General features: G+C 29.5%; 2 protein-coding genes and 1 pseudogene across 2 annotated transcripts; 1 reads left to right on the top strand and 2 right to left on the bottom strand.

Moving 5' to 3' along the window:
- Nucleotides 1-5179: 5179 nt before the first annotated feature.
- Nucleotides 5180-6616, bottom strand: LOC136976205 (uncharacterized). Its single transcript, XM_067271431.1, has one exon. The coding sequence runs from the start codon at nucleotides 6614-6616 to the stop codon at nucleotides 5180-5182; it is 1437 nt and encodes a 478-aa protein (XP_067127532.1).
- A 4705-nt stretch (nucleotides 6617-11321) lies between these two features.
- LOC136976204 (uncharacterized protein F54H12.2-like) lies at nucleotides 11322-12623 on the bottom strand. Its single transcript, XM_067271430.1, has one exon. It carries the CDS (start codon nucleotides 12621-12623, stop codon nucleotides 11322-11324), a length of 1302 nt encoding a protein of 433 aa, XP_067127531.1.
- A 3519-nt stretch (nucleotides 12624-16142) lies between these two features.
- Nucleotides 16143-17942, top strand: LOC136976203 (general transcription factor II-I repeat domain-containing protein 2B pseudogene; annotated as a pseudogene).
- Nucleotides 17943-20590: the final 2648 nt, after the last annotated feature.

Raw genomic sequence — 20590 nt, 5'->3', positions numbered from 1 at the left:
ATCGAATGTTCGAAAGAAGAAAAGTCGAGAAAAACCGAACTAATCTGTTTAAATTTGAAAATCGAATATGTTCTACCATATTACTCTTTTTATTTTTTTTCCTCCAGCGCCCATAAATCTCTCACGTCGCTTTCTCTTGTTCTCCATTGTTACTTAACACTTCCATTGTTATTTAACACTATCATTGTTACTTAACAGTTTGGTACTTAAATTTCGTACCCTGTGTACGAAATTTCAACTTTCAACTCCTAACCGTTTTAGCGAAAATTAAAATTATTACGTAATAGTCAACCTTACCCGTTTTCACAGAATCCAAGAATTGGGTCCCCCTGTTTCCAGACTAATTACAGAATTTTTAGATAGGTCTAAAAATATGTTCGATTTTCCGCAAAAACGAAAAAACTGCATTTGCCTCTTGCACGTCGCTTTCTCTTAACACTTCCATTGTTGATGGAAATGTGAAGCCTTAATTCTGTCCCTCTCCCCCATGGGGAGGAATTTCGAGAAATCCCTTCTTAGTGTGCGTTCTCGTGACGTACCCCAACTGTGTATCAAATTTCAACTTTCAACTCTTAACCGTTTGGGCTCTGCGCTGATTATTATTATTATTATTATTATCAACTCGTCTCGATTATATATATAGATTTGATGTATACGTTATGCTCAAAGTACGAAAATCTAATTGAACGAAAAAGTCTACAACTCGTTATGGTCTTTTTAAATCATCCACGACGCGATTTTCGTGTAATGGAACTTGTAAAAACAGCCAAATCGCGTTGTACTAATTCAAAAAGATCACAAAGCGGAAGTCGTGTCGTGGCTTCCATGATATTTGACTACTACGCGTAGCGGTGATTAATTAAGTAAAGCCATAACGCGTTCTGAGCGTTAGCCGATGCAACCATAACACGACGCACAGGTTGTAACTTGATTTGCAGGTGTTGCATTGCAAACACTTGCCGAGTTTGTATTGTGCTTATTCTTGACTGTCATTTCCGAGTGAGAACATCTGTGCGCTAATTATGGCTTGTAAAAAGAACATATTTTATGATAAATGAAGTGAGTTAACGAAGACAAGTACTGATAATTTAACAAAGATATAATTTTAGAAAAAAGTGAAAATTCATATTTAACAAAAATATGAAATTTCAGGAGCTCACAACTGTTCAGAGTATCATTAATATGTTCATGTTATCTGCGGAGAAAGCAACAATAATGAGGGATTTGGTAAAAATGTTATATGCAAGCTCTGTTTAAAAAAGAACAGCATCAATGCTGAGATAATGTGCCAAATCTGGCCTAGAGAAACAGGAACATAAAATGATTTCACATTCCAACTCAAAATTTCCTGCAGTTGAAATTGGCTCGAATGTTTTAGTTAGGGTGCCTGATAAGGAACGTAATAAGGAAGGTGCCGCTCCCAGAAATGTTTTAGCTGTTGTTATTAGCATTAATCCATCAGGTCTCTATCAGTTAGGAAACAAGGAAGGTCTTCTTGATCGACTTTACGCTCGAAAGAATTTACAATTCCTGAAAGTAACTTTATTAATATTCAGGACGTACCCTGAACTTCATTAACACTTTGCTCAGCATTTAGGTTAACATCCGGAAGTAAGCATGGAGTTTAAGGTGTCACTGTAAAAGATACTGCATTGATAAAAATGCAAATGTCGCTCAAAGAACATAAAATGCAACTCGAAATGTCACGGTAATAATTATAGTAAAAATAAATAACTTTGAAACATTCTTGATTCTCAGAAAAAGTTCCTGACAAAGTAATTATTTTTAGTAAATTTGTTATTTGAAAATGTTGACATCTCGAGCACCACAACAGATTTTCATGAATGATTAAATGTTGTTGAAAAATAACCAAGTTACATTTCTGTATGTGGTGAATAATTTTGTTACCTACTTACATAAGATGATTGAAGATAAGTAAATTGAAAAAAAGTTTTCTTATCATCACCTCGTTATTAGTTAACATCCAGAAATATTGGTGGCTTTTAACCATAATAAATCCGTCACACAGTGGTTTTTAATTTTAAAGACGATTTTTGTCATCATGTAGCCTACATGAAACGCCTACTCCTACACGTAGTTTAACCTTTAGCACTTTTGCGCAAAACAAAACACAAAATGTGTATTTTTCTCTATACATTGTATTTTTTTGAAATTTTTTAAAGTATAAAAATTAAATTTCTAGTAAAATTTGTAGTACTAATGCTGTTCAGCATTAAAAATTGTAAACAAAGATGTTTCGAAGTAAGAACCCATATTTTAAAGTTACAAATCACTATGCATCGTATCACCCTCAATCGTGGTTGCATCAGCTGACGTTCAGAACTCGTTATGGCTTTTCTTAATCATTTCAACGCGTAGTGGTCAAATATTATGAAAGCCACGACGCGAATTCCAGTTTGTGGTATTTTTGAGTTTGTCACAACGCGTTGTGTCTGTTTTCACAAGTGCCACAACAGGAATATCGTGTTGTGGATGATTTAAAGAAACCACGATGCATTGTGGACGTTTTTGTCGCTCAATGAGCTTTTTAAACCTTTAAGCCTAACATATATGTAAACGTTATCTTACATAAGGATTTATTACACCGAGTTTCCAATTTAACACATTTTATAAATTTTGCTATCTTTCTACCGTACACAATTTAAAGAATTTTTAAAATGTGTTAGATTGGAAATTCGGTGTAATAAACCCTTATGTAAGATAACCTTTGTAGTTATATAAATAAAATACTATAATGTAATATAACAGAAGGGTTAAAATAATCTAATCATATTAATGCTTTTACTTACTTTTTGCCCGGTGCAACGCCGGGCTTACCTGATATTAATAAAACAATATTTTAAGAATTATAAACATTAATTAATTTTTCAATGTTCTTCTTAATATTATTCGAATTTAAGAATTTAAGTTACTGCTTTTACATTATAACATAAATTTTCACATTTATCCCGATTATTTATTAATTTTTTTCTCAACTAATTAATAATAGAAAGGGAAATGTTGACAAGAATTTGGATATTTTATTTTTAAAGCATTGTAAATAGCAGATAGAATCATCCACGGCTTTCAAACGACTTACTTTTTGAAAGAATCAGTTCACGAAATAAATTTTGATCTCACAAATTCACCTTTGCCGTACGATAGCTCGGATACCGAACAAGCCACTCGGCAAAGACCAGCTACAGATTAGAGACAGAGACGGTCAACTCCTTATACCTCCTATTTTAAAGAAAGTCGACGACCTGACCAACAAGGGACAGTACTTCCGATTCATAAGATTATGGTGCCGAGATCGTCCGCGCGATCGTCCACACGAATCAACGACGACATTACTATTGAAATTAGATTTCGATACGCATGCGGTAAACGTGTTACGTTCGTTTCTCGATACGTCTCACAGTCTAAATTATAATTAGATTAATAAAAACGGTGTTAATTGACATTCACATAATGTAAATCACATCCAAGAATTTGTGTTTAAAAGTGCATCAGTCTAATTATAATAAAAAATTTATTGTATATATGACAGTATTTTATTATATATAATATCACATTGCATATGTAGAAATGTTTGGCAAGAAACACAGCTAAAAGTAAAAAAAAAGTTTTAATTCGTTCCTGATACCTAAAATAATCTATTTTATATTTTCTTATGGTAATATTTGTTTTGGTTTTAGAACAACAGTAGTATATATATGACCGCCTTTGGGATAATTTTGTAAAAGTTTAACACTTTATAACTTTTATCCTAGTATCTCGCTATCTTTTCGCAGGAAAGACGGCCACCAGGGGCTAAAATCGACGAATTTCGCAATAACCGCTAAATCGCCTGACCGTTTCTGAAATATTTTGTATCCCAAAAGCTCGCATACCCATCAAAACCACACCCATTTTTGATGCCCCTTCGGTTATACTTTTCCGCGTGATTTAAACGCGAGTTTCTGAAATATTTTAACATTTTTTCTATGTATAAGAAAACTAATATTTTTTTAATATGGTACAGACTTCGAAAAACAATTCTTAGATTCCAAAAAAATATAAATTAAATAAAACCGATCATTACAGTTTTAATTTTATATAAAAGAGAACTAATATTTTATTAATGTTTTAATAATTGTATTTTTTCTGACTGACGGCGCCATCTGTTGACAAAAATATTAAATTGTGGTTAAATAAATGGTTTTTTATGTCTGGCGATTAGTTTTTTATGTCTGGCGATGGTTTTTTTTTAAATTGGAATAAAGAACAAGGCTCTCTTTCATTGGAATAAAGAACAAGACACTCTTTCATTGAAATGATCAGATGATGATTAAATAAAACGATTAGACGCAACAGATAAATTTATAATTAAACAAAGTTACAGATTAAGTAGTTTGTATTTTTTCTGAAAATTATATTCATATCTGACAGCAAAATATTTTGTGGAGCCATCTTTTGACAAAAATATTAAATTGTGATTAAATAAATTGACTGCTTGTCTGGCGACTAGTTTTTTATGTTTGGTGATAAGTTTTTTATGTGGCGATGGTTTTTTTTTAAATTGGAATAAAGAACAAGGCTCTCTTTTATTGGAATAATAACCAAGTCTTTCTTTCATTGGAATAAAGATCGAGACTCTCTAATGTTCAGACGATGATTAAATAATCGGTTAGACACAACGGATAAATTTATAATTGAACAAAAGTTATAGATTGTTCGAGAAGGTAAGATATTACTTTTTTCTTCTTGGAAAAATTAGCGTTATTTTATGACTAAGATTGAGTTAGTATCTATTTTCCTAAAGAAGTTTTAAATACTTTTTCCCGATAATGTTGCGAGTGTAAATAATTAAATAATCACAACAACTTTCTCTCTCTCTCTTTTTATTGGTAAAATAGAGACTACAATAATAATAAAAATGGTTACATTTTCATTTAAGATTTAAAAATAAGCATTACAATAAAATGAATACATTTCTTCATTTAAAAAATAAGCGTGACAAATAATAATAAAATGATTACATTTCTTCATTTAAAAAAATAAGCGTGACAAATAATAATAAAATGATTACATTTCTTCATTTAAAAAAATAAACGTTACAAATAATAATAAAATGATTACATTTCTTCATTTACACGAATAATATTAAAAATATCAATAAAAAAGTATTAAAAAATGTCTATGAAGATATAGAATAATGACCATAAGATAAAGTATCTATTCCATTACTTAAAATATATTTCTTATCATAAAAAGCAGAAAGTGAGATTTTATTTTGAAATTGGGTCGTGATCACATGATTTTTACTAATTATTTGTGATTGACTATGACGATGTTGTTGTTTTTTTAATAAAGTTGACTTATATAGATCATGATAAAAAGTTGATTTAACAACTGATTTATTTATACCTTTTGCTGTTTTTTTCTCATAGTATTCTCCAGAAATCGAATACATTTTAGCTTTTAAACCTACAAATTCTGATATTACTTTCGATTTAGCTTCATCTTTGAAAAATCCTAATTTGTTTTTATTTTTTTCACTGTATAATGGATGATCTAGAGGATAGTTGCTAAAATCAAATATGTCAGGAAGATTGTTTTTAAAATCGAGATAAATATCGTTGGTAAATATCTCTAAAATTAGCGAATCGGTGTCCGTGTACAAGAGATTAACATTATTTTTATAGTAATTTTTGAAAACATTGTAATATGTTTTATACATGTGTAGCTTACTCGATTCTAGCACACAAAAACCTATATATAGTGGTTTATTGAGCAGTAAATTTGATCTCTTTAATCTGAAAACGGCACAATCTTCATTGATTATTTGAAAATTTTCTAGTGCTGGATCGTTCAGATATTTTTTACATTGATCTTTATTCAATCCAGCTTTTAAATTAATTTGTTTACGAACATTTTGCATACATTTTCCATAGAAACTATTATTCATTAATTTAAAAAAATTTTTGTCAAATTCACTTTTGCTAGCTTTTCTTTTTTCATTGTTAAAAAAAATATATGGACTTAAGTATGGTGCTTGTTTAAAAGAAAGAATTCTATGGATTTTTTTAAAAATTAAACCTTTCTCTAGATAAAATTTTAAGTTTTCATAATATGTAATATAGTGCGATTTATCTTTTAAAGTGGGAACCAATTTTTTGATATTACTGTTAAATTTTAGATTTAAAGAAGATAAAAGCGATTTTTGATAGGTAGATAAATCTTCAAATTCTACTTTTTCATGGTTTACAGCTAAAGGTAAATCGTTATGAAGGTTATGAAGCGAAACTGGATACTCTAAATCTACTTCGAGTATGTATCCTATTTCGGATTCCGAAGAAACATTTTTAACATTAAATTCATCAATTTCGGATTGTCGTAACCAACGAAACTCCGAATATGGGAGATATTGAACCATACTTAATCCATATAGATTATTGCTATCAATTATCACTATATAACTATGAGGTTTCGAATTATCATAAGTTTGCGATAAGTAAGGATTGTTCGCCTTAGAATATCTTTTTCCGACTAACGACACTCCGCCGCGAATTGCGGATTCAATATACAAATACATATCTAAATCAGTAAATAGATCTAGTTCTATTTTAGCCATTTTTAATCCAGCGATAAATGTAAGATTTGGAGAAGTTAAAAAATGAATTGGATCAAGACCGTAATACTTTAATGATAAATTACGAAAATTTGTAAAAACATCTGCAAGTAAAATTGTATCAGTAAATTGATATAAACGCAAATAATCTAAAAATTTTGTACAGTTAAATGCTTTCCATACAAGATGAGCTAAATCATATTCTTCTGAGCTTATATGACTTCTAGTCAAATCGTTGTAAAACGATTTCTTATCCGGTAAAGATTTATTATTTAATTTTAAAGAATCATTGAACCAACTATAGGGGAAAATACCCTTTTTTTTCAATAGATACCTATTTTTATTACTGGAAAAAAATTGATTAAAGATCGGAAATTCGTAGTTTGACTTTACTAAATTATCAACTAAATTTGCTAAAGAAAAATTTAAAAAATTGTAACTGTCCAAAAATTTATAGCAATCTAAAGTATATGTAGTATATTTTTCCATATTGACAGGAATAATTTTAAGAGAGGATATATACTTTTTAGAAATATCTTTTAAAATTAGATGTGAATCGTAACCGGAAAAATTGTGTAGAACAACAGGGATAAAGGGTTTTAGGTTTAAGTTCAAATTACACGCCTGGCAAAGGATCTGACGATAATTACCGTTTAAGTGATTATGGTCAATTACGCTCACATCATTAGGGGAAAACTTTCTTCCACAAATATTACATTTATCTCGATTAATAGAATTTGGAATTGTACGACGATCTAATGGAATATTTAGTTTTATTTCTTTAATAAGGCGTTCTGATAGATCTTTTAGTCTAGCTAGAAAATTATCTATAACATTATCTCCACAATAAAATTTAGAATAGATAATTGTATCGTTTTTACCCAAAACAATCATTGCGTAACAAATTGGTTTATGAATTTGCGTAACAGTACTAAAACTAGTATCGGTCGATTGCATAGCATTAGAAACTGTTTCTGTTAAACATTCAAAGTCACAAAATACGATTATTGGATGTTTAAGCATCTTAAAATAATCACTAAATTTAAGAATAGAATTTTCGACTTTAGGAACTGATAGTCTTTGAAATTTGAAATTTGTACATATTTGTCTATGTAAATTTAAACTTGATTCGCGATGAAAACCATTTAAACAATTTTTACAATAGTAATAAAGCGATCTTTGTTTTTCGTGTAAAAGTCTATTAAAGTTCCGAATTAAAAAATAATGATCTTGATATAACAATAGATCTACACTTTTATCGAATTTAAATTTACTTATATAATAAGGAAAAACAATATCCTTATAACCATATACATTAATACAAATAGCATTTGATTTCTCAAAAATCGATATTTTATCTAATGAAACAGGAAATTTTAAATTTGAACAATTAATAAATTTTAAATATTTTCTATAAGTAGATACTTTATTTTTATTATTTGCGAATGGAAAAATAGATGCAAGAATGCAATAAACAAAACATTTATCGTCTTTACAATGAATATTTAAAAGACATTTTTTGTTTTGTAATTTTTTGGGTAAAATTATAGACCCACAACCTCCAACACGACCATTATATTCCGATCTATGAACATCTATGAAATCTAATTTATATATTATCCATCCACTACCAAATGTAACAGCAGTTGATATATCTCTTAAAATTTTTTCTATTGCATTCTCAATATTTTTCCAAGCTAGAAATGGAGATAAAGTTCGTTCAGCATTACTTGTAAAAAAAAAATCTTTAAACTCATATTTATCTCCTGTTTCTATGCATTTATACATTATAACCTTAAGGCTTACAACAAATCGAACTCTATAATCATTTCCAAAATTCGTAATTATATTAAATAATTCAGATTTTATATCTCTGAAAAAAATGGTTGGATCAACATATTCGAGATTAGATTTACGATAACACTGTAAAAAATTTTGAAATGCCGATTCTACTAACAAAAACATTTTTAATTTTTTTACCTGAGACTAGTTTATGATGATTCAATGATTTCTAGGTGACTTTCATTAATTTCAATTTTTCTGTCTTCTTGAAAAGAGAGCGATGTTTTCAATAGAAAGAGAGAGAGAATTTCTGTTAAAAAAATCTATCAATTAAATTACATCATTTGAAAAAAAATTATTTTACGAAGAATTTACTTACATGTAAACTTTCAATTATTTATATGTAATCTTCCAAATATTTTTGAACAGCATTTAAGGCTTGTAGAAAAAAATGAAGTTCTTTCACAGGAATGTTGAACCGATTTTGAATCTCATTTTTCGGGGAGGTCTTTGCTAGACAAATATAGTGATTCTGTCGGAATTCTTTGATCTCTAAGTTATAACCATGCGATATATAGACAGAATATGGCGGGATTGCTTTAAAAGTTGGTTCGTCTTTAGAAATTACTAAATCATATTTTTTCTTTTTCTCTGTTGATGCATCATCATTTTTAGCTAATTTTCGTTTTTTCGGTACAAACGGATTATCAATAACAAATAACGATTGTGAATCTATAAAAAAGATGAATAACTATGAAAAAAAATAATTTAATTTTCTTATTTAAAAAAAAATCAAAAATCTAAAGAGATACTAACTTACCTTCCATAGACATTTTCTTGCTTGGATTGTTTGTAGAGAGAAAGTCGATAAAAAACCAAGTAATTGAACTAAAGAATCTTGTCTATTCCTCTCGCTTTTATATTGTTTTTTGTAATAATTCTAGGGTTATTAAACTTTAATGTAAACTAATTATAGTAATTTTAAAACCAATAAGGGTTATTAAACTTTGATAGTAATTTTAAATAAAAAACAGTGGATGCAAAATTATAAAGCGGGTATTGTAATTTTTAATAGCGAAAAAAAAAATGATCAACAATAAAGTTTATGTCAATTATAAAAATGGTATTGTAATAGCGAGGAAAAAAAATTGCTCTTCAATAAAGTTTATGTCAATTATAAAAGCGATATTGTAATTTTTAATATGATCTTCAATGAAGTATAAAGCGGATATTGAAATTTTTTTAATACCAATTAGAAAAAATCGGACGAATTATAAAAGAAAATATTGTAATCTAGTAGCAATCAACTTATACTAATGATTTGAAAAAATCAACAGAATACTTGAAAACATGTTATATAAAAGCACACATTTCTACATGTGATGCTAAGTTTTAAATCATATTTTTACTGGTTATTCAAATTTATTAAACATGAACGGGCTAATGGAAAAAGTTAGCTATATTAAATATAAATTAAAAATAAACAACAAAATTTATAACGGATTGGAGAAAAAAGAGGAGGAGTGGATACCTATCAAAATGCCTTTAATAGAGCATGAAAAAAAAATAATTTTTAAAACAGAAAATGAGAAATGGATTACATTAAAAAAACAAGGTAACTACCTTTTTTTTCCTATTTTAGTAAAAATTATTATTTTTTAAATAAGATAATTGATTTAGTTAATAATTTCCAGAACATCCTGATCCTGAATGGATTTATTTTGACATAAAAAATATTAATAATATACACAATTTAATTCACACATTTATGCGGATTTAAAAGCGTGGGATCTGATGAAATACGAAACTATAATCAATGGAAATACATTTAGAAAATTTATTAATCAAACATATAGCGAAATTCCAATAACAATTGTGCAAAAAGAAAATGATCACATAATAATTGATAATTTTGGTGAATTTCTTATGTTATTTAGTGAAGGTGAGTAACTTTTTCAAATTTTGAATAATATTCTTTTTTAGTTTTCTTAAAAAGACTTAATAACATTTTTTTTCTTCCAGAATCCGAGGCATAAAAAGAGTGAGTAAAATATTTTTTTTTCATACATAGACCGATACTAATTTTTTTAAGAGTTAATAAAATCATTTTAAAAATAATCTTTTATTAAACTAGCACTATGTTGATTATATTTAATTTTTTAAATCCAAAATAATATATTAAAATACAAAAATGATATTTAATATTTTTTGTCAACAGATGTATAGAAAGAAAAACAATATTTTGTCATAGAAATCTATAGTATAGAAGCGGTAAGTAAAAATATTTCTGTTTTTTTTCATACATAGATCGATAAATCTAACACTAGTTTTTTTTTCAGATTCAATAAAAATATCTTTTTTAAATTTTAAAAATAATCTTTTTATTAAACCAGAGCTACATTGATTACATTTAATTTTTTAAAATAGATTTAATCCAATATTACATTGATTACATTTAATTTTTATATTAGACGGTAGACGACCAAAACGGAAATTATTCATTACAAAAGATTTAACGTAAACGTGGTTGAACAATTTTGTGAAAGGATGCAATTCTCTTAAATCTTGATTTCTTGATATTTTATAGAGGAAAAATAGACAAAAGTATCCACAGACAGGACTATACGGTCCCTGTAAAGCCCAGCGATTCCAATATATTCGATCACTATTTCGACGAATAAATCTTATAATTGATGGGATGTTCGGAGGTAGTCCGTAGGAATCAAAATAATAACAGGTAAAATTTTTAAAATAAATTGCGATCCAATGTTGTCCCGGCTTTCGACTGTTCTCGGTGTTAACTATAAATCCTCGCTTCTTTCCGATTTCTTGAGGCAATAAATCCGATGGATAAACTCCTCCAAATGTCTTGCTAATTTCTGGATCTCCTAATGCTAGTTTCCATAAAGTAATTGTGTCCATTTTCTTAGAAGTCGACGTAAATATTCCGAGATCGATCGATTTCTATTGTATTACGATATTCTAAAAAGCACACGATGTTAACTGTCTCGGGTAAAGATCTTTTAAATTTTAAATCAATACTAATGTTTCCCTGTGTTAAAATACTTGTGTGGTTTTCTGACGCCGCCTTATCAGGGGTTAAATCAAACACGTGAAACATATATCCTTGGGCGTAATCGGAATAGGATATATTAGCATATTTTCCATAGGGAATTCCGCCCATCTCTTCGAATAATGTTGCATAACTTCGAGCATAACTTTTTTCATCGAAATCAGGAGTATATGGCGTGGATGGGATTAAAATTGAATCCTTTATAACAGAAATATAATTTAAATCGAAATTTTCAAAATTGAAAGGATTTAAATCGAACTGTCCATTAAACGCATTATTACGAACGAATCCAATTATAATTCTTTTTGGGATTTGACCAATTATTGCATTTGAAATATTTGAACTTAAAATACCTTTACTTAAAGTAAATACTTTAATATCAACTCGTCGATAAGGCATTTTAATTACAGAATTTTCTAAGGCTTTTTCCATTCCAATTAAAATGCTAGGACTAACTTCTACTTTGTTTACTTTTAATGTAATATTCTTTAATCGAATCTGATAATTATTGTCGGTTGCCATTAGAGCAAAAGCGTCTTTTGATCGTTCCAATTTGATTCTAACATCAATTCCATTTATCAATAATTTAGGTTGGTTAATAAAATCGAAATGAAGTCGTCCATTTAGATCCAATACTTGACTTTTACTACTTTTCTTAAACCTAGCGATTAATCCTTCATTCTTAGCATCTTTAATCGGATTGGTTTCGTTTAAAAATCCAGCAGTATCTTTGTAGAAAAAAGAACTTGTTAAAAAAGTTTTTTGCGCTTCTTCAGATGAAAATAACAAAGCTTCAATTATTGCTTTATATGCATAGTTTACATGCGACGATACTTGTTTTTCGTTAAACCATACGGCACACTGTGAAAACATACTATGCAATAAATTATTTACCGGAGTAACGAGATCTGTATCCAACGTAGATGTTCCATTTCGTTTAGTAATAGATAGCTGAACATTAATCGAAATGCTGCTCAAATCTATTAAGCTTTCACCCGAACCAGGTATTAGAAATTCTATAGGAGATTTTTGATCGGTGATAGTGGCAATAGGGTAAAGAATACTAGGTATGGTATTCTCTATGGCTAACTGTGTGGGAATAGTTTTAAAAAAATCCAATTCGGATTTCAGACAAGGACATGAAAATTCATCCATTACGAGAAAATATCGACTTCTTTCCTCCTCTTAATATTCTTTCGTTTTACATGTTTTCTTTGACGTTTTCGTTTTTTACCCGATCCGCTTTGAACTTTTTGAATGACGTCATCTTTTATTTCTTTTCCCATTGATTTAATCCGCGATAGTGCAGCATCTTTTAACGATTTCCCACTGAGTAAATCCGTTCCAATGTCTTTTGCTACATTTAATGCTTTCTTTCCAATATATTTTCCAGCATCTTTTAAGATTGGTATTGCTTGTCTAAACACGTCCCCAAAAAATCCATATCCGCGTTGGATCGGTCGACTTTTAAAATATTGACCTCTTCCTGATTGGAAAAAACGGAGCTGTTGATATATAGGATCTGATTGTAAAAATCTCTGTCGAAATAAAGGATCGGGACTAATAATCCCCCCTGTTTGCGAACAATAATAAGCGATACAGTCCTCCGGTTTAAGCTTCATTTTATTAAATAAATGATTCTTTCGTGAAAACGGATTTTTATACTCGTCGAAAACATAATACCAAAAGCGATTTTCCAGAAGTAAAAATTATGTTTTCACCAGTCGCCGATCGTATGTCTATAGAAATAGTCTCGATGTGATTTGTTCGAACTGGGAAAAATATTGGAGTATTATAAATTTTATCAATTTGTTGATCTTTTTCTCCCATGACTGGAATTACTCGAAACAACGGGGCAGTAGTATCGCCTACGTGATGAGATTCTATTATATTAGAATATACAAATATTTCCGTTATTCCTGCATTTAATTCTAGAGGATAGGTCCCTATAAATTCTCCTTCAGGATATTCTGATCGATCGAATCCTAATATATCTTTTAATTGTCTATTAAATTTTACGGAAGTTTCTCGTGGAACTTTCAATAATAATTTTTTATCTGGAAGTGATTTAAAACTTATTATTTGAAATGATTTAAGAAATTCTTTTGTTCCGTATAATCCACTCGGTATTTGTATCGTATTTTCAACATTTTCGCTTCTTATTTTTTCTACATATCTATTTTTCTCAATTAGAGTAATAAATTCTCCACTAAAATCTTCTAAAGATGGAGTATATTGAAATGATTGTTCTTGTCCCGTTAATATGAAAAGTTTTTGATTATCTAAATTTAGCATAGAAAGAAATGTTGGTCCCTCTTTTGGAGTTATATGTAATTCGCAATCAATATCCAGTTGAATCTTCACCGTGCTATCGTCTTGGTTAAAAGAAAATTTAATAAAACGATCCTTTCCTAAAGCTTTCAAATTATTCGTAATATTCTCGAATATATTACTTGATTTGACATCTCCCATAGGATGTAATGGAATTAATGTAGATAAATTTTCGGCTTTTACTCTAAATCAGGGATGGGCAACCTGCGGCCCCCGGGCCGCATGCGGCCCGCGTTAGTATATTGTGCGGCCCGCGTCGCACAAAATATTACAAAACAATATAACGGTCTATAAAATAAAAATTTAAAATACTAACATCTACTCGTCTGTAATCGTACTAAATACCAAGAACCCGCTTCGTATATATATTCGACACAGCTAGAGACGGCCCTTGGGTTGATTCATTTTTGCGTTTTTAAGGGGTGCTACAATTGTTTACAAATGCACGTGTACTTTTGTTGACTATCCATACGCGCTTGACCCTTTTTCAAGACTAAATGAAGCTCGAGGGAGTAATATGCATTCGTAAACAATTCTATTGCCCCTTAAAGACGCAAAAATAAACCAATCCGAGGGCCAACTCTAATTGCAAGGTATCTGGTAATTTAACCCGACTTCACACGATACTTCATATTGAGCTGTAAAGTTTTACCAACGCTTTGTATCGTTGCATTTAATTTTTTGGTATTTTCTACATTTTTACTATTAATCTACTGTGGTTTGTCCGAATTATAGAAAAAGGTATGTTAAATATTTGAAATTTTACGAAAATAGAATTTTTAATGTGGAATTTCGAATTTTAAATATCCAAGTTAGAATTTCTGTTTAATAATAAATGTTACTATTAATTTCCAAAATTGAAATTAAAAATGTTTGAACTATAGAATTATTAATATTTTAAGAACAATTTAGACTTAGAACTGGACAGTAATAAAATACAAAACCCACATATGAAAACGTTTCAACTTTGCATTATTTTCAATGCTAAAACTGTCCTTGAGGTTCGCACGTGGTTTTGTACAATAAAAGCTCGATATAACAAACGGTTGCTGATGTCGGTCTGGCCAAAAGTAAAAGAAAATTATTAAAAAAAAAAAAAAAACTCATTCCTTGTAACGGACTCCTGCTACTTCGGATTATTTTTTAGTCCTCGCAGACCATGGTTCTTACGGACTTTTTAGTCGCCGTTTCATTTAGTCAAGTCATTGTTTTACAGTCACTTCTCGAGTTACGATCACCTCGTCCGAAGTTGCGGAACCGAATCCCGTCGTAAGTCGAGAAGTGACTAGTTATTTCCCCATAGTCGTAGTTTTATTCATTTTATTTGACAAAAGTAAACGCAAAATTAATATAAAGTTTATTTTAATTATTTTTTCGGTGTAGATTTTCACCTTACATGCAGTTTTGGTTTTGTTTTCTGATCGACTTGTTTTTGGACTGCAACTTGAAAAATTTGCAAATCTATAAATTCCCACTGTCGTCCGTCTGTCTTTCCTTAAACTAGGGGCAGGAGGCCCCAATTAACTATTTACGAACTTCCGGTTCAAAACCGAAGTCACGTTATTTCAATTCAAAAATTTCCCCCGAAAGGAGTTAGATAAATGACTGGCACTACTAATTTGAGGCGGAGAACATATACCTTAAAAATTAGATTAATTAAAAATGTGATTAAAAATTGCAGCCCAGCATTGTTTAGTTTTGGTTTCATTTCGCCATGAGTGATGCGTCGTGGATTTCAATTGTTTGTAAAGCGAAGATATGGATCATAAAAGAAGACGATAAGCTTTAGATTTAATACAAAAAATAGATATATTTCGTTAGATTTAAGATGGAAAATATCAAGATGAAGTTGGTAAAGAAATGTCTGGGAATAAATAGACAACTTCAGACATTTCGATAGAGAGAGAAAAATAACAGACTTTTCTTAAATATGACAGTTCTACTAAAACTAAAAAGTCTTTTACTTTGTCTGATATAATTTAGGCTGCGTAATAGGGTAACATTTTAAATTAAGAAAAGTACAGCAGTAGTAGCCGTTTTTACTCTTCGTTTTTTGCTTTAATCTAACAATATTTTTTTTTATGTAGACAATTTTGATACAGGTGGTAATTAGTCTAAAGTTGAAAATCAATTTAATCAAGATCCCGTTCTAACGTGATTCTACTATATAATAATATACTGTTCGATATAACGGACGAGTCCGTAGTAATGAGTTATCGCGATAAAATGGACTTTCATTGTGATGAACCAATATCTTCAATTCCATAGTAGTTTGTTACATCGAGCTTTTACTATATTTATTAGTGCAGTATTTTATTCATTTTATTTATCCTCAATTTATAGATGTCAACAAGAAAGAAAAGAAAAATTGAAGATGAAAATCGAATTTATAATGAGTCGTGGAAATATGATTACTTTTTCATTCATTATGAAAAAAATCTTGTTTGTTTAATTTGTTCGGAAAGTATTGCAGTTTTTAAGGAATATAACGTTAAAAGGCATTACACCACTAAACATTCCAATAAATACGACCAGTTTACTGGAGACTTAAGAAAACAGAAAGTGGAAAAACTGATGAAAGCCGTAACCTCCCAGCAAGCATTCTTAATGAAAACAAATAATGAATCTGAATCCGTTACAAAAGCCAGTTATGAAATTTGTAATCTATTGGCAAAAACTCTTCATTGTTATTCTGATGGAATGTTTATAAAGCAATGTATTGAAAAAGCAGTTGAAATTATATGTCCTGATCAGAAGAAGATTTTTTCTAATATTAGTTTATCTCGACGAACAGTTGCGAGAAGAATCGATGAAATGGCAGATAATGTTGACGAATCATTAAAAAAACGAGTAAAAGCCTTTGAATATTTTTCCATTTGTTTGGATGAATCCACCGACATAACAGATACGGTTCAACTTGCAATTTTCATTCGAGGCGTTGATTCAGAATTAAACATTACTGAAGAATTTTTAGATTTAGTTGGGCTAAAAGGAAATACTACAGGAGAAATTATGTACGGGGCTTTAGAAAAAACCTTAGATAAAAATGAACTCTCACTATTAAAACTGAGTGGAATTACAACTGATGGCGCCCAGTCTTTCAGAGGAGAGCGACGCGGTTTAATTGGTATTCTCTCGAATAAATTAGCACAAAACGAAAATCCAAATGATTTATTTATTTGCCATTGTGTTTTGCACGTGGAGAATTTATGCGCTAAGAAAATTAATATGGAACATGTTATGGATATAGTAGTATCCACAGTGAACTTTCTGAGAGGTCGTGCATTGAACCATCGTCAATTTAAAGAATTTTTGTCTGATATTGATGCTGAAAATAATGACGTTGTTTATTTTACTGACGTCAGATGGTTAAGCAAATCTTCAGTTTTACAAAGATTTTACAATCTCTTACCAGAAATAAAATTATTTATGGAAATGAAAGGAAAACCTGTTAAAGAACTTTCAGACTGCGAATGGCTGACAGAACTTGCGTTTTTTGTCGATATTACAATGCATTTGTCAGAATTAAATATAAAAATGCAAGGAAAAAATCTTATCATATCTGAATTTATAACCTTTATAAAAGCATTTATATCCAAGCTCAAATTATGGAGCACGCAATTGCGTAACAAAAATTGTCACTTTTTCCCCACTTTATTAGAACGCACCGAACCTAAAAATTATTTTAAATATGCAGAGAAAGTCGAAGAACTAGAACAAGAATTTAAAAATAGATTCGAAAAATTTCTTAGCCGAGAAAACGAAATACGAATAATTACGGCACCTTTTTCAGTAAACATAGAAAACGTACCAAATGAACTTCAATTGGAGTTAATAGACTTGCAAAGTAATTTAGATTTGAAAGATACTTTTAAAGAAAAAAATTTGGTAGATTTTTATAAAACTTTTATCAAAGAAAATCAATTTCCTAACTTAAGAAAGTATGCGGCAAAAATTCTGTCCTTATTTTGTACAACTTACGTATGCGAACAGTTTTTTTCTGCAATGAATTTAGTGAAAAGTAAAACAAGAAATCGGCTAACAGACTCTCATCTAAAAAATAATTTAAAATTAGCAATGACAAATATTCAGCCAAATATATCTGATATATTACATTCGCATCAATTCCAGCAGTCACATTAAGTACAGTATACCTATGTTAATTTATGAATAAATATTTGTGATTTACCCGTATTTTTTATTTTTTTCTTATGTGCGGCCCGCGTTAATTCAGAAGTTTCAAATGTGGCCCTTACATAGAAAAAGGTTGCCCATCCCTGCTCTAAATGATCTTGTTTCATCTTAGTAGTAATGACATATAACTCGTTATTTTCAACTAGAGATTGGTTAACCTCTTAACAGTGAAGGACGGAAATAGCCGTCCAAGGCGATCGAGTGGCAGTGGTGAAGGACGGAAATAGCCGTTCAAAAATTCTTATAAAATACCTGGACCATTTCGTGAAGTCGTAGAATTTTCACGAGTAGTTGGGTTCTCCAACTTTGTTTTGGAATATCCTTTAGTTCTCGAGAATTTACAATAAAAGAAAGAAAATTAAAATAAATATGAAATTTTAGACGGCCATCTATCGACATAAATCGAATTTAAATCTCCCGCCGTCATCTGATTGGTTAAAAAAATTAATATTCCTAATTGGCTCGCGTCAGAAAAAAGTAGGTGTGACTTCTGTAAATGACGCTATCGGGAGTGCACCGATGCGACCGGAAAAAGTAAACAGCCTACGTCATTAGTCTAACGGTCCTTGTCTGACCTACTTTTCGTAGAATCAACATTGGAGTAAGCTGTAGTAAAAGCGTAGTAGTTTATAGTAAAACGGTCTTCTCTAATATTCATAGTACTTTGTAAAGCTCGGATTTCAATTTAATAAGTATTATTTAGTTCAGAAACATTATAAATACATCATTAAGTAGGAGAATAACGAAAAACTTTATTTTTTAGTATAATACAATTTACAAAATCGAAAGTTCGTATATCGTAATATTATAAAAAACTACATCGAAACATACAAAGTCACCTAATTTACTTAAATTCAGTTCATTATACAACTGTAGATACTCTTGCCTTCCTCAGTTTCCTCAAAACAAAACTCGAAAACTTCAATTAATTCTATAAATATTTAAGCGCCATTACTATTCGAATTAACTGTAATTACAAATATAACTGAAAAATATTTTCGACATAAACCCTAGGCAATAATTATCAAAACAAAATTCTTCAAGTGTAAATTTTTCTGATCGAGTAATATGTAATAATAGTTTTATCTATTACTCTTGCCATATTCAACTTTCTATGTTCACATCCATTTAGTTTCATCTAATTACACTTTAAATGTAAAAAAATCTACCAACAAATAAGTTTTCTAATAAAGATACTACTTGCTAATTAAAGTTTGTATTCTTCTTTGACGTAGTTCTACGTTTTAGCACTAAATTGGTAGACATGTCTAAATAACACGCTTATAAACACTAAATGCCATAAATGTTTCGAAATTAGAACTAGATAATTATATGCACAAATAAATTTACATGCCTTCATTTACATCCAAACAAAGATCAGTTCTCCCAAATTGTCGAAAAATAAATTATTTTCAACTTTTCTTTCTGAATTTAGAAGTAATTCACAGTAAACTTTATGCCTTAAAATATCCATTGCAATCAACGCAAAATGTATGAATCCACGTAATAAAAAATTATCGCAGTGAACTTCGAATAAACGAGAAACACAGAATTATCGAACCGCACTTTACGAAATCTGGCGCGAACTGTCGTATACAATAAACAAAACGAAAATGCTCTTGTCCAATGTCATCACGTGACAAAAAGTTTCTAAATAAACGCTAAAAGTTTTAAAGAATTCTTTCACAAAAACCGATGAATTTAATTAATACACAATAACTAAATCTGCTTAATAAAGGTTAATAATTTTCCATTATAATTATGCAAATTAGATATAAAAAAGATCATCGCGCAAATTCTCCCGCGAACCATGGATGACTCTTACGTCATCTGGATTGAAGTTTCCTGCAAAATACTGAAAATTTTTATATAATTATTTTACTAATCCAGCCAAATTTAAATAATATAAAATGTCTAGATCTGTTTAATAAAGATTAGTAATGTACTATCATTAATATGGAAATTAGATATGACAAAGATCACTGTGGAAAAATTCCCGCCAAGATAAAAATAGCTTTCGGTCACGTGATCACCAAGAAATACGCCTTAAATTTAATGTTTGTGTACAAATTAATAGATTTTAACTAATGTCATCGTTTAAAATTTGATGTTTCTGTAAAAATTAGTAAATTGTAACAAATTTCATCAAAGACAACAGAATAATTTTCAGCTCATAAAAACTCTACAATAAATGATTATTTCTTCGAAAGACGTCGATATGCACGAATAAATAATAAATATACAATAATGCTTTTATCCATTTTAAGTGGATATTGTAAACATTAAGCTATTTAATTTGTTTGGCTTTTATAATTTAGTTTCCGAATATTTTACTGTGAAATTCCATTTAGTAAACATAAACAAAGACAAGCTATTAGTTATAAACAGGACAATAGAATAATTTTTACGTAAATTGAGTGTAAATACAGAAAAAAACGAATTATATCAAAGATGGAAACAAACAAGCTTACATCCCCAGAACAGAGCTTATAATTTGTTGTCAATTTCAGCCTGTTCCTACTTTGACTGTTTTCTGTTGGTAAACACTTATTTTTTTAAAATAAAAGTACTTTGTTGTTAGTGAATAAAGATAAAAG

The sequence above is a fragment of the Centruroides vittatus genome, unplaced genomic scaffold, assembly GCF_030686945.1.
Source record: "Centruroides vittatus isolate TY-2023 unplaced genomic scaffold, ASM3068694v2 contig_397, whole genome shotgun sequence".
NCBI lineage: Eukaryota > Metazoa > Arthropoda > Arachnida > Scorpiones > Buthidae > Centruroides > Centruroides vittatus.
This window is presented reverse-complemented; position numbering and strand designations above follow the sequence as displayed.